The 15,520-nt window shown below is 41.2% G+C and overlaps 1 protein-coding gene across 1 annotated transcript in view; it reads left to right on the top strand.

Annotated features, from left to right (window-relative positions):
• Nucleotides 1-11,426, top strand: part of KY (kyphoscoliosis peptidase) — a 106,707-nt gene extending 95,281 nt beyond the window's left edge. The window contains exon 11 of the mRNA XM_020986092.2: nt 6,427-11,426. Coding sequence (XP_020841751.1) covers nt 6,427-7,319 — 893 coding nt within the window. The 3' untranslated portion in view covers nt 7,320-11,426. The remainder of the gene's footprint in view (nt 1-6,426) is intronic.
• The last annotated feature ends 4,094 nt before the right edge of the window (nt 11,427-15,520 follow it).

Here is a 15,520-nt window from a genome sequence, read left to right as displayed (position 1 = left end):
TGGAATAAAGTGGCTGGCCTAATTTCATACAGGGAGCTCCTGGCAAAGCTGTACCTAGAGCCCTGGACTCCTGACTTCCCCTTTAAAAATCCTTGGCATTTTTCTCTCTCAAACCATCCATCTAGAAGAGTTTGTAGAATCAGAGTTGGAAGGAAACCCAAGAGCCATCTGCTGTGGCCCATACCTATCACAATCCCCATAAACATCATGATATACCCAACACACATTTATTCAGCATCTGCTTGAAGACTTCTAATGACAGGGAACTCACTACATCACAGTCCAGTTCTAATGTTAGGAATTATTTCTTTATATAGAACCAAAACATGCCTCTCTGGGACTTCTGTCCTCTGCTCCTACTAGGACTAAGCAGCCTAAGCCTAGATCCTCTTCCATGTGACAAATATTGATATATCTGAAGGTAGCTATCATGTGTCCCTTCTATTTTCACTTTTCCAGGCTGACCATCCTCAGCTACTTTATTTTTACTTATTTGTTTGGGTTTTGTTTTGTTTTGTTTTGGGGTTTTTGGTGAGGCAATGGGGTTAAGCGGCTTACCCAGGGTCATGCAGCTAGTAAATGTCAAGTATCTGAGGGAAGATTTGAACTCAGGTCTTCCTGAATCCAGGACTAGTGCTCAATCCATTGTGCCATCTAGCTGCCCCTATCCTCAGCTACTTTAACCAATCCTCATGAAGCATGATTTTAGGACTTCTTATCACCTTCCTTTGGATCTGTTTCAGATTATCAATGTTGTTCCTGAAATGTGGCATGTTAAATTGGATGCAATATTCTAGATGTGGCAGCTGGTGGCCCAATGAATGGAATGATGGGCCTGGAGTCAGATCTGGCCTCAGATTGGGCCATATGGCCCTATACAAGTCACTTAACCTTGTTTGCCTCTTTCTTCACCTGTAAAATGAGCTAGAGAAGGAAATGACAAACCACTCCTTTATCTTTGCCAAGAAAACCCCAAATGGGCTCACAAAGAATTGGACACAACTAATCAACAAAAAAAAAACAATCTAGATATGGTCTGGCCAAACCATTTTTAACCGTAATTGATAAGGTCAATTGAAAAAAAGAGAAGTAGCCTTCCAATGATATAGAAATTAAAGTTCAAAATTTATCTTGTTCAGATACAGCAAAACACAGGTGTCACTGGGAATAAGATCCAAAAGTCCTAATCCTTAGGTCATAGGCTGCCTGTTCAACCATCTGCTTCCCAGAAGGAATGAATATATCTAATGTTTCAGTTATTGAGCTTATAACATTTCCCTCTGATCTTCTCTAGAGATAATAGGGAGCCACTGGAGTTTATTGAATAGGGGGTGATGTGGTCAGACCTTCTCTTTAGGAAGATTAATTTAATAGGTTATCAGTAGGTGGTCTGGAATGAGGAGCAATTTAAGGTAAGGATTCCAACCAGCAGGCTATTGGAATATTCCAAAAGTGAGGTGAGGAGGGCCCGCACCAAAGGTGTTACAGTGTCAGAGAAGAGGACATATACTAGAGATGTTACCAAGGTAAAATTAATAAGCCTTAGCAACTGATTGATATGGGGGACTTGGTGGAGGGAATGTGAGAGACAGTAAGGAATAGAGGATACACCTAGGTCGTGAGTCTGAGTGACTGGGAGGATGGCAGTGCCCTCCATAGTAATAGGGAAGTTTGGAAGAGGTGGAGGAGGGGGGAGGAAGAAGATAATGAATTGAGCTTCGTAGATGCTGAGTTCGAGATTTCTAATAGGCAGTTGGGGATATAAGACTGGATGTCAGAAGAAAGATTAGGACTGGATAAATAGATCTGCAAATCATCAGCTTAGAGGCAATAGTTAAATCCATGAGAACTTATGAGATCACCAAGTGAAATAGTATAGAAGGAGAAGAGAAGAGGGCTCAGGACAGAACCCTGGGGGACACCCACAGTTATTAGGTGTGACCTAGATGAAGATCCAGCAAAGGAGATTGTAATGTGGCTGAACAAATAGGAGGATAGACAGGATATAGTTGTGTCACAGAAGTCTAGAGAAAAGATGGTTGACAGTATCAAAGAGGGGGTCAAAAAGAAAGAGAATTGAGAAAATCCCATTAGATTTGGCAATTAATAAATCATTGGTAACACTGCAGAGGGTATTTTCAGTTGAATGAAGTTGGAAGTTAGACTATAGAGAGTTAAGAAGAGAGTGAGAGGAAAGGAAATAGAGGCATCTATTGTAGACATCCTTCTGAAGAAGTACAACCACAGAAGAGAAGAGAACTATAGGATGATGGCTAGCAAGGATGGACGGATCAAGTGAGGGGTTTTTGAAGGTGGAAGAAACATGGATTTGTTTGTTTGTAGGCAGTAGGGAAGCATCCAGCAAACAAAGAAAGATTGAATATAAATCAGAGAGTGGGAATAATAGAGGGGGCAATGTGCTGGAGAAGATGGGGTAGAATGGAGGCATTTGCCTTGACTTGGAGAAGGGCCACCTTTTCATGTGAAACAGGGCTGAAGGATAAGATAGTGGCAGAAGTTTTCTGAGTGATGAGTAAGGAGGAAAGAATAAGGAGCTCTCAGAAAATGGCTTCAATTTTTTTTTCAGTAAAATGAGGCAAAATTCTTAGCTGAAAGGATTAGGGGAACAGGAACCACTGAAGGTTTGAAAAGAGGTGAAAATGGAATGGTCACTATGATGAATGGGATAATGAGTCAATCAGAGATATATAAAAAGATTGCCTTGCTGCAGTGAGGGCCCAGTTCAAAATTACATAATATAAATATGTAGTGGACCCAGTGAGCATGGTTTTATGATTTTCTCCATCTTTTTTCAACAGTATATAAATAGGAGTGAAAACAATAGATAGTGAGAGTAATCCAAGGCTGAGCCTTGGCAGGGCAAGAATATAAAGTATAAGACTGAGTTCTTGCTCTTAGGGAGTTTATAGTTTAATTGGAGACATAAGACAGATAAACACAGAAGAAAAAGCAAATAACTAGAAAAGTATGGGTATGATAGTCAGATGAATCATACTGATGGTAAGTACCAGAATAGTTGAGGTGGTAGAGTTATCACTGTGGGTTGGATTAGTCAGAGAAGGTTCATGTAGAAAATGGTACTTCAGCTAGGCTTTGAAAAAAGGGTCTGGATAGAGAAAAGGAAGGGGCAAGGCATTCCAGAAGGGGGAAACAAATGAACAAGGCAAATATTTGTGGTAAATATGGGTGGAGGAGTGAGTCAAGGAAATAGTGGGAATTCTGGTTTTAAATGGTAGGTTAGGATGATTCCAGAGGACTGATGAGGAAGTATACCACCCTCCTGATAGAGAGTTGATGAACTTGAGGTTCAGAATTAGACGTATATTTTTTGATTTGGCAAGTGTGTAGATTTGTTTTGCTAGATTCTGCTTATTTGTTATAAGGATTGTAGGGCTTTGGGGGGGAGGGGATTTTGAGTGAGGGTTAAGTGTGGCAGTAGTTACTTCTGTGTTTATCTGTCTTATGTCTCCAATTAAACTATAAACTCCCTAAGAGCAAGAACTCAGTCTTATACTTTATATTCTTGCCCTGCCAAGGCTCAGCCTTGGATTACTCTCACCATCTATTGTTTTCACTCCTATTTATATACTGTTGAAAAAAGATGGAGAAAATCATAAAACCATGCTCACTGGGTCCACTACATATTTATATTACATAATTTTGATAGGGTTACCAAAAAAAAAAGAAGAAAAAGAAGAGGTTCATTAAAATATTTTTAAATGCACAAAAGATACCAAGAAAAAGTTCAGAGGGAAACACAGACAAGCAGGACAGCTTTGAAAGTGACATTGGATTTATTATATCCCTTTTTAAAAAAACAAGTTGTATATAACAGAGCTTGCAATTTTCACATATAAAAAAGATATATTAGGGTCAGATTTTGACAGATCTTGAATTTGTAACTTTGTCTTATAGGCTATAGAAAGTCATTAAATTTTTCTGAGCATCATGAAGGTGAAGTTTGGTTGTAATGTGAAGAATGAGTGGAAGAGGCTGGAAGCAGGGAAATACTTAGCAGGCCATCACAGTAATCCAGGCATCACCAAGTTGTTTCAGGGTCATAGTAAGGAGAATGAAAAGGAAAATGGACAGAATAGACATTAAGATGGAATAACTGATGATTGAATGGATATGATGGGCAAGGAAGGTTGTCAAAGATGCCTTTGATGTTTGATATGTAGCAAGCTAAATTTGAAATAACAATCCAAGTAGAAGTACCTAGCACAGTAGCTGGAGACATAGCTCAAGAGAGAGGTTCGGCTGGAATTTAGGAGTCATCAGCAGAATGGTGGTATTTGAAGCCATAAGAGTGAATAAGGTCTCCAAGGAAGAGTGCAGAAAGAGAAAGGCTAGAGACTATGAACCTTAGAGAATGCCCACAATTGCAAAGTGGGAAGGAAAGCAAAAGAGCAGAGGAAGACTAGTCCGAGAAGTAGAATCCCAACCAATATAGTACAATGTGGCAGAAGCCAAGAGAGAAGAGATACCCAAGAGGGAGGGCCAGAGACTTCAGTGAGATTACAGAGGATGTGGTCTGAGAAAAGGTCATTGGATTTGATGATTAAAAGATGACCTTTGAAAGACCAGCTTCAGTAGAGGAGTGGAGGCAGAATCTATATTACAAGATATCAATAGATGTCATAGGTTTTGATCATTTATTTGAATAGTTTGTGAATAAAAGAAGGAGAGAAACAGGACAAGGTTGTCTGGAGCCAGCAACTGGATTGTTGGATTTGGATTATGTGTGTTTTAAATTGAGGGACCATGCATGTGTTAAGAAAGGGAAGGGGAAAGAAGCAGAAAAGATGTTTTCTATAACAATATTTTCTGTTTTGACCCTTCCCCTGCAGTTTGCTTTGCCCTGAAATTACAGAGAATAGTTCAAAGTGAAAATCAAAGCAGTCAAAGGGCCTGTGTGGTCCCTTCCAATTCTTAACATTCTAGATTTAAGAAAACCCATTGACAAGAAAAAAGGGAATGTGGGATTCTTGAAAAGGGCATGAAGTTACCTTCTTATAATACTTTAAATACATCAGTAAATAGGGCTAATAAAGTTGAATTAGATCAAATAAAAGTGCTAAGCATAGGTATAAAAGATAAAAAACCCAATACAACAACACTGAAGAGAGTTCACCTGAATGTGTCAACATAGTGTAGGAAAGAGGGATAGATGGAAATCAGAGGATCCGACAGCAAGTCTCTTATCTGATACTTACTATCTATGTGACCTTGGACAAGCCACTTGGACCACGAAGGTCCCTCCTACCTCTAAATCTATGATGCTTCATGTGTACAGGATTTTGAGGTTTACAAACCACAGACAGCAAGTTCTCATTTATCTGTTGCTATCAGGAGGGGCAGGAAAACTGGATAAATGAAATTCCTCTACCTCAGTTTTGCCACTAGTTTCAACCTCCTCTTCCACTAAGACTTTGAAAAGAGCTAAAATGTACTGACTTGAATCTTCCCCGATTGCTAGGGAAATGAACCCAAAAAAGAGAAAATGAACACATAAAAAGAGAGGAAGAACAAAAGAGCCCAAATAAAACATGTGCTGATGACAGAATAAGACAATAGGCTTTTGATATGGAAAGGACCATAGAAATAATCCAATCCACTCTCCATGTTTTACAATTGAGGAAACTCAGGCCCAAAGAAATATACTGATTTATGCAAGGTCACTCAAGTAGGTTGTTAAAAAAAAAAAAGCTGGGATTTTTAATCTAGCTTATCTGACTCTAACTTTAATTACATTTTCCCTATACTGTCCGCTTTACTGGAACCACACTGCCAGCCTCTAGGTCAAGGGTTCTCCACCTTTTTGTGTGTTATGGACCCCTTTGGAAGCCTAGTGAAGCCTATGGATGCCTCAGAATAATGGGGGGGTTTTTTCCATCATAATTGAAATGTTAAATTTTCATTAGAGCTGAGTGAAAAGAAAGATGTATTGTTTCTGTCCAAGTTCACAAACACCCTAAAATCCATCCAAAGATCTTTTTGGGGTCCATGGGCCTCAAGTTAAGAACTCTTGCTCTGAGTAACAGAGAAGTGCTTGACTAGGTTAATGAATGAAATCTTCCAGCACAGTACTTTGAACTCAATAGGAACTTGATAAATGAATGTTGAAGAAATGGGTGAATGATCAGGATGTTACCATGTATAGCAGAGGCTCAGCTTCACATATAAACCACTTCCTATCTTCTAGATCAATCCAGAGCAGTATTTTGTACTCAGTCAATTCAATTTGACAGCCGTTTATTTATGAAGTGCCTACTATGTGGTAGGTACTGTGCTAGATGCTGTGGTTATGGAAAAAAAAGTAGTTGCAGGCCTCAGGGAGCCTACATTCTATTGAGGGAGATAAGGGAAGCTTCTAACAAGGTCTTTGGCTTTCTTTCCCTACAGTAGATGGAAAAGCCACCATTTCCATTGAGAGCTGTTCTCCAACACTCTTCATGTTCATGCTCAATGGAAAACAAGAAAATGGCATAATGACTTTCAAGAAGAATGGGATGAAGCTGGAGGTATACCCCCAGACCACTGGCACCCACAAGTTACAGATCTTTGCTAAAGGCACCTCAGACCTCTACAGCTCTGTGCTGGAATATACCCTGGAGTGCAACTCAGTGGATAGGAGCATTCAACTTCCATCTGAACTCCACCAGCCCGTGGGCCCCAGCTGGTTCTCTGAGCAAGCAGGCATTCTGAAGCCTTCACACCCTGATCCCATCATCCACACCAAGGATGGGCGCTGCTCCATCAGCTTTGGGGTGGAGGAGGGCATCAGTGTCTTAGCCTCATTACACGGTGATGAGAAAATAACCGAGGAGACACAGCGACGCTACATCTTCCAGCTCCATGGGGAAAAGAGAACAGAGCTGAAAGTCCAACTCCCCTATGCAGGGAAGTTTGCCCTGAAAATCTTTGCCAAGAAGAGGTTGGATCCGGGCAACTATGTCTTCATCTTCAATTACCTCCTCTGTTGCTCTAATACTAAAGTGAAATGGCCCGTGTTCCCGGAGAGTTTTGGCAACTGGGGTCAGGACAATGAGCTGCTAGAGCCTCTGTCTGGGGTGCTGCCGGCCAACCGGAATATCCCATTTAAACTGAAGCTCCATGGGGTAGCGGAAGCATTAGTGAAAGGGCAGGACACGTGGCCTCTGACGCTGAGCCAAGACGGCTACTGGGAGGGTACCTGTAATACTGCCGGCTGCCGAGAGGTTTATGTCATGGTTTTGGAGAATGCCAACCACAACTTCTACTCCTACATCCTGAAATACAAAGTGACGGCCCAATGACAATCCTTGAGCTCCCTCTACTCCATCTTTCTGGATGGACATTTCTCATTTTTCCAGCTCAGCACAGTTAGAATAGTAGGCTGAAAAGAGGAGAGAAGGAGAGGGAGGGAGAGAGAGAGAGAGAGAGAGAGAGAGAGAGAGAGAGAGAGAGAGAGAGAGAGAGAGAGAGAAAAGAAAAGGGAGGGAATTAAAGTATAAGACAACATTATCTAAGAAATAGAAAGGGCCTGAAAAGCTAGTTGCCTAGCACTTGTTCTGCCTTTTGCTAACTCATTGAGTGACCTTCATGAAGTCACTTATCTACTCAGTAATTCAGTTTTCCTTTTTGCAGAGGGGATAATGATACTTATAACCTATTCACTTTGCAAGGAAGTTGTAAGAATAAGATGATAGATGTGATGGTGCTTTAGTAAATAAGGTGCTATATCCATCCAAGGTTTTGTGATCATAGTATAAAACTCTGTTATAACGTTGATGTGGGGGAACAATGATACTGACCATGTTATAGGGTTTCCTCATTGTAAAGACAGAATTGCCCCCAGTGTTCAGGGACTATGAAATGATCACAGAGGATAAACCAAATCTATTCAATACTAAAGGACGGAATTATATGGTATTTGGTGGAGAGAGTATCTAGACTCACTGAAAAGAAACACACACACACACACACACACACACACACACACACACACACACATACACATCTCCCAAGTCCATCAGGAAATGACAGTGTCCAAAGCTTTCAGACAGTGGCCCTGCTGCCCCATTCCCTCTCCCTTCTGTCTCCCTTTGCTGGCAGTCAGACAAGCCACGTCAGGAGCAAGAAAGCCTACACGAGAATCTATCATCCTCATGACCCTTTCAGGGTCCCACACAGCCAGAAGGCACAATCCCTGCCCTCTTTGACCTTGGGTTCTATCTAATGCATTAAAAATGACAACCTGAGAGGTGGGCCGGGAGAAGCAAAAATAGAGAGGGTATGTCAGAGTATACAGAGTATACAAAAGCAGGGTTTAAACTTCTTCCATAATCTAACCCTCATTTAAAAGGGACCCAGAAATTAGTTACACACACACACACACACACTCTTGACAGTATAATAGTAAGTATAATCAACTCAACACAGCTACCCCCAAGACCCTTACATCTCCTCCTCTCCACCTTTCTTCAGTCATTTCATTGCACAAAAACCTTAAGAGTGTGAGGATTAGAAATCAGTCAGTGATTTATGAGGTGCTTTCTATATGCCAAACACTATGACATTTGTTGTTTACTATGTGCCATGCTCTGTGATAGAAAAGACAAAAATGAGACTGTCCCTGCCCTCAAGGAACTTACATTATCCTTGAGGAAAGAAGATGGAACTCAAATCAGGTCTTTGTTTCTTTTTTACAATCCTAATTAAAGGTTTGAGAGAAGGGAAGGCAGCGCTTACAAGCTCTCTAAGCTAAGGTCTCAAAAGTGGGACTTCACTTGAGGAGTGAGGCTAGATTTTAGTTTTATGAGAACATCCTCCCTCCACTAGCGTGGCCAATTATGGGATGTTTATTTTAGAAACATGCTACTCTGTCAGTCCAGAGGGAAAGCAAACCCAGTCATCTTTCCCCTTCACCTGGCACCAAGAACTACTTACTTAAGTGATCAGGGACTGACTACTTTCAACCTTTATCTTTTATATATATTTACTCTTTATAAAGAAAGCCCCCTCTTTATTTCCTGCTTTGCATGAATGAATTTTTAAGCCAAAAAAAAATTACCACTTAACATATCCATTCATCTGGGAGGAAAACCTCATCTTCCCTATATCCTTCTCTCCTTCTCCCCTCCTGTCCCCCCAACCCTGACTGATCACTCCCATTTGAGATTAGACCTAGGAAAGGAAATTAGCAACCCAGCCCTGTATCTCCTCCTACCCCCTCCCCTCAGCCCAGCTGTCCAGTGAAGGGTAGGCAGCCCCTCCCAGAGGGCTCTCTATCTCCATGGCAACAGAGAAAAGGCTGCATCCATAGCTGGACAGGGAGGGGACTGGAGTTAAGGGAAAGAGGCCCTATATACTTCTCTAGGAAGGGTACTCCCTTCTCTGAGGGCTGAAGATGCCAGAAAGGGAAGTTCCCCACTGTCCACTCTGACCGTTATAGAAAGACCCTATCTTTTAGCCTGTATTCCAATCCATCCAGGAGCTACTTGTCTAGCCAAGAGTTACACACACACACACACACACACACACACTTATTTCCTCAGCCTTACTATCCATTTCTTGTTGCCCAGGACTGCAATAGCCCATTAAGGACCTAGTCTGATGATGAAAGAGCTGGTTTGGGTCCTTTGGACCCCAGTTGACTCAAACATAGACACCATAGCCCTCAACTGCCTAACTCACAGGATGATGGAGAGCTGGCTACAGAACAGGAAAAATCCCACCATCCCAGGACCACCAAATCTCCCTCAAGGCACAGCAGACTAGTTCGCTTACAGTTACATCCTCAACAGAGCCCTGAGAATTTAGCTCAGCTCTCAGCAAAGCAGCAGTGATGCCTAATGATTAGAACATGAGCAGCTGTGGAAAGAATTTTGGTTCTCCAGCCCTAACTAATCCCCATTTTTGTGTCAGACCTCATACACAAACATGCACACACACACACATTCATACTTATTTAACATTTCCCCCTCCAAATCACCACATCACAGCCCAGATCCCTTCTGTTCCCTCTCTGTTTCCCAACCCACACAGTCAGCAGCAGTGGCAACCCTGAGAAGGGGGCAAAATTTCCCATGGGAGTAGAGAAGAGGGCTTGTAAAATGGGGCTCCACAGAACAATTTTGCATGGGGCTAAGAATCCATCAATGAGACATCTGCTTCTGCCTGTGTGGGTCTCAGGAGTTGCTAACAAACCAAACCCTTGAGAAGCAGCAAGATTCCAGGAGAGATGTGCTTTTCTGCAGCCTTTGGTTTTATTTTTAAAAAGCACAACTCCTCTCCTGAGGCAAATTTCACTTATGCCACCAATCAAAAGAAAATGGCATTTGTAATCATTACCACAGCCTTTTCTTACATGTTTGCTTGTGGGGGGAAATATAAGCTTTATGCATTATAAAAAGAGTAACAAAATCTAGACTTGTGAATTTTGTCACCAAATGAATAGCTAGGCCAGGAAGACACTGCAAATGCAGGACCCTGGATAGCTGAAAGCAACCTGAAAGGAGAGGGAAAAAAAAATCAGCATTCTGTAGAGTGCAGAGGACCAAAAAATGTAGAACATGGGCCCCTGTCCTGATAGTAGCAAGAATGGGAGTCCTGCTTTTGTCAGCCAAATGGTTCTGCCAGCCCTGCAGCCCTTTTCTCTGGCTGCCCCCCAAAGTCATTCACTCAGCCAGGTGCCCCCTTTGTCAAGACAGCTTTGGGCCTTGTCAGAAAAATTCTCTGTGTCTCTCTCTGTCTCTCTCTCTCTCTCTCTCTCTCTCCCTCGTTGAAGCAAAAATACATGAACTGAAATCAGATGAAATTGTAAATGCATGTTGCTCTTGGTAAGAATACAGGATTGGATTTTGAAGTCTTTTATTCAAATCCCATTCTCTTTTTGTTCTTTTTTTGGTGGGTTTCTGTTGTGCTGTGGAATGGCATGGGTGCCCTCTGGTGTCTGTAACTCAGTACTGCTCACTTGTCTTCCAACAACAAATAAGGATGAATTGTTGGAAAAAAATGATCCAGATGTATATACAGATTTTTTTGCCCTTCGAAATCCTGTCAGGGTTTTTATGTTAGGCTCACCTTTGGGATTTCTCATGGTCACACTGATTACTGTGTTTTCAGCATTTGCTTATCTTTATGCTTTGAAGCATTTCCAAGCAAGCCAGAGGCAGCAAGCATGGCCTGGGCATCATTGGTGAGACATGGAATGTAATAGGAAATGAGGGTGCCTAGCATTAAAATCCTTTCTTAAAACAGAAATGCTTGATATATTGGCCCTGGCAGCACTAGTCTGACTTGCTGTGCCAATAAAGTTATTGAAATTGATTGAATTCCTTTTGTTCAAGTGGAAAAACTGGACAGAAAGCTAGCAAGACCCAGAATGACAGCTAAATGAGGCAGCCAGATGAACAGTCTATAGGAAGTGATGGGTGGGTGGGAACCAAGTGGGGACGGAGGGTGGGAGGGGAGGGGAGAGGTGAGGAGGGCAGTTTTGCCAGAGAAGTCACACACTCACAAATAGATTCTTTTTGACTTGTTTTAGGCTCCACAATTACAGCTGGACTTCATTTTCACTCTATGATTACTGTGAGCAGTCCATGGGGTTCTTAACCATTTTAGGGGGCCATGGACTCCTTTGCCATCTGTTGAAACCTATAGGCCCTATCTCAAAATCATGTTTCTAAACACATAAAATACATAGGATTGCAAAGGAAACCAGTTTTACCAAAATACCGTTATTTTAAATTTTTTTGCTTTTTAAAGTTAATGGATTCCAGGTAAAGAACCCCTCCTTTAAATGCTATCAGGAAAAACATTCCTTGCAAATTCATAAATATATAAGGAAAAGATCATCAGTTTAGCATAAAGGATTTGGTGTTAGATGTAAGGAAATACATCCTATTAAAAAGCAAGGCGAAGGGTGCTAAGGAAATTTTTTTGTATTTCCTTCTGTGGAAGATCCCATAGATGAAAGAGCTTCTCATTCTATCTGCCTGAGATTTTAGAAGCAGTTCAAATGGACTAGGTTCTTCTGTTCCTTGAAAGGTAGTCCCACAGCAGTCAGAGGATTAACCCCATTTGCCATATATTGGTAGTGGGAAAGCTTTCAAAACCGTTCTGCATCTATGTCCCACATCGGTATATCTGAGTACATATGAATTCTATGATTTCCTTTCATTTTGTATGAATAGTCGAAAATGTTAAAAATGTGATTACTTTTCATAGTCCTTGTATTGAGCTGAATAGGCTGACGGCTGTTTGATCTGTGTGCTTTCCCACATTGTTGCTGGTGTTGTTTTTCAATAAAATTTATATTCATTTTTATCCAACAATGTAATTATCGATCCATTCGTATCACTGCTCTCAAGGAAAGGAAAAAAAAGTCAAAAACATATCCATGTTTGAAAGGAGCTGGAGAAGAAAAATCAATAGTCTGATCATTTGAATGTGACGGTGTGATGCAAATGGGCTGTCTGAGAAAAGAGCTGTATCTTCCATTAAAGAAAACACAATTAGGTGAGTTCAGTCTTCTTCTGTGGCTCATCAGTCCTTTGAAGACAGACAAAGGCCAAGTTTCTTTCATTGCATTTTGTTAAACCTGAAATTTTTAAAACTAAGATCTACTTTCTTTTTCCTTCCTTCCCTCTTTCTTTCCTTGTTAATTTGTTCAGAACTGGGGTTTTATTGGTTTGGAGAACTACCAACATGAAAACTCCCTCCACTCATGCAAATTAATAACTCATCTATAAATTATAATCTCATTTCTAAGGTAAGGATAGCTTGCAGCACTGAGAGGTCAAGAGCCTTATTACCCAGGCTCACACAGCCAGTATATGTCAGAGACAGGACTGAAACTCTAGTTATCCTGACTCCAAAGCCCATCCTCTATCTCCTCTGCCATGTTGTCCCACCAGTATTTTTTTTATCATACTTGAAGGAAATTAATTTCATTCAATCGCCATAGGGTTTTTTTAGGTCTTTTTTTATGGTGGTAGTAGTCTGATTATTTGTGTTTTAAACTTAACTAATGTATAAATATGAAGATTAGAGGTGGACTGGGGGTTGGGAAAGTGTTTATTACCTACAATGATTATTTGCAATTTGAACATTATAAGATTATGGAAAACAAATGTGGGTTTAAGTCCCACTTTCTGACACATACCGGTTATATGATCCTGGGCAAGTCACTCAACTTTTCAATGTCCCAGGTAATTCTCCAAAACTGTTGCAAAATGGTTGCTAGTTTACACTGATAGAGTGAGCTCTCTCACTGGAGATTCCCTATACCAATCAAATCAAAGATCAGGAAGGAAGGAAGGAAGGAAGGAAGGAAGGAAGGAAGGAAGGAAGGAAGGAAGGAAGGAAGGAAGGAAGGAAGGAAGGAAGGAAGGAAGGAAGGAAGGAAGGAAGGAAGGAAGGAAGAAAGAAAGAAAGAAAGAAAGAAAGAAAAAGAAAGAAAGAAAGAAGAAAGAAAGAAGAGAAAGAAAGGGGAAGAAGAGAAGGAAGAAGGAAAAGGAGAGGAAGAAGGAAGGAAGGAAGGAAGGAAGGAAGGAAGGAAGGAAGGAAGAAAAAAAAAAAGAAAGAAAGAAAGAAAGAAAGAAAGAAAGAAAGAAAGAAAGAAAGAAAGAAAGAAAGAAAGAAAGAAAGAAAGAGGGAGGGAGGAAGGAAGAAAAAGGAAGGAAGGAAGGAAAAAAGAAAACAAGAAAGAAAGAAGGAAAGAAGGAAGGAAGCAAGGAAAGAAAGAAGGAAAAAGGAAGGAAGAAGGAAGGAAGGAAGGAAGGAAGGAAGGAAGGAAGGAAGGAAGGAAGGAAGGAAGGAAGGAAGGAAGGAAGGAAGGAAGGAAGAAATTTGGCCACCCTCAAGGAGCTTTGCTATCCATGGAGATGATTTCCTGTCACTAACTCACAATGTGACGTTATGCAGGCCACTTCTCTCCAGGCCTTTGTTCCTTCAGCTGTGCCATGAAAAGTTGATCTTTAAGGTCTTTTACCAGCTCTGTGACCCTCTGATTCCTTAGTATTTCTATATTGGACAAAAAGAATGTTGCTAACTCTGAAGTCATTGTGACCCCTCATTGAAGATTATCAGATCCTATTATTATAGCTGAGGTGTTTGTGTCACACGAGTTTCAGGGTACACACATAAGGTGACACAAAGATGGGCACCCCAAGTTTTTAAATCAGAAACTAAGGTTCTGGTAGAGTCCCTAAAGTTAATATCCAAATTAAATTAGAAGGAGGGAACATAGTGAAATAGAACCAAGATGGCAGAACAGTGGAAAGGAGTACAATGAGCTTTCCCCCTTCCCCAATCCCTCATAACTCCTTAAGAAAGATCTGGAAAATCTATCAGATCCAATCCTAATGTGGAAATCCAAGAAGAAACATCACAGTGAGTCATTTTCTTCAAGCCCAGGTATGCCTAGGGAGATAAACAGAGAGGTCTATGGGCACTGAGGGTGGATTCTGGCCAGTATCTTGTGCAGTACATTCAAGAACAAGAAGGAGCCACCCAGCAGTGCAAGAAGAATCTCTGTAGAGCAGAAGGGTACTTAAATTTGAATAGGGTGCAGGAATAGCTGCTGCCTGGCAATTCTACTGCTCTCTAATCAGTGGTCATAAGTGGTGGACCAAGGAGGGGACTAAGCGGTGGCATTCCAAAGCAAGGAGCCACTATGGGTTCTAGGCTGTATACCAAGCAAAGAGCAAGTTCAAAAGCAAATAGCAGCTGTGTGAGTGACCCCCTCCTGGGGTCTTAGTTCTAACTTCCAGCCCAATCTGGAACCTGAAAAGTAATGACCAGGGCAGGAATCCCAGACCAGGGGGAAATCTACAGCACTGTCACTCTGAACCAGCAGAGCTTTCTAACTGGCAGATAGTGGCTGAGTCTAGCAGCAGCAGTCTACTGAAACTCTAAATAAGACAAGTCCATAGTCTTGTTGTTCAAACCCAAACCTAGCTGAGGAACCTGCACAGCTTGGACCAAGAGAGCAGTGACCAGACTTTCCCCTGGATAAAGACCACTTCAGGAGCAATGAAAGCTCCCTGATTCAGATCCCTAGACCAAGCTGTCCCTGAGATCCTGAAATAGTACAACACTCAATTCCAAGAAAGCAGCAGCAAGATCAGCCCCGACATTACCTCCAGAAGGACACAGAACTTGGCCCTAACATAAAGTCTGAAGCCAGGAAGTAGGCTGAAAGATGAGCAAATAAACAAAAAAGAATACCACCACAAAAAGTTATTATGATGATAGGAATGCTCAAGACATAACCAAAAAGAGGAGAATGACTCCAATACATCTACAAGCAAAGCTTACAAAAAAAAAAAAACAGTTTGGGCACAAATTCAGCTAGAATTCCTGAAAGAGATGAAAGAAAAATTGAGTAAATATTTTTTTAAAAAAAATTTATAAATGAAACTAGAGCCCCCTAGAGGAAAAAAATTTGAAAAAAAAAATGAGAGTTGTAGATGGAAGAATCAGAACAGGAATTAATAGCTTGGCACAAGAG

Source organism: Phascolarctos cinereus, unplaced genomic scaffold (genome assembly GCF_003287225.1).
Source record: "Phascolarctos cinereus isolate Bilbo 61053 unplaced genomic scaffold, phaCin_HiC Scaffold_726;HRSCAF=1367, whole genome shotgun sequence".
NCBI lineage: Eukaryota > Metazoa > Chordata > Mammalia > Diprotodontia > Phascolarctidae > Phascolarctos > Phascolarctos cinereus.
The sequence above is the reverse complement of the archived record's forward strand: the minus strand, read 5'-3'. Positions and strand labels throughout refer to the sequence as shown.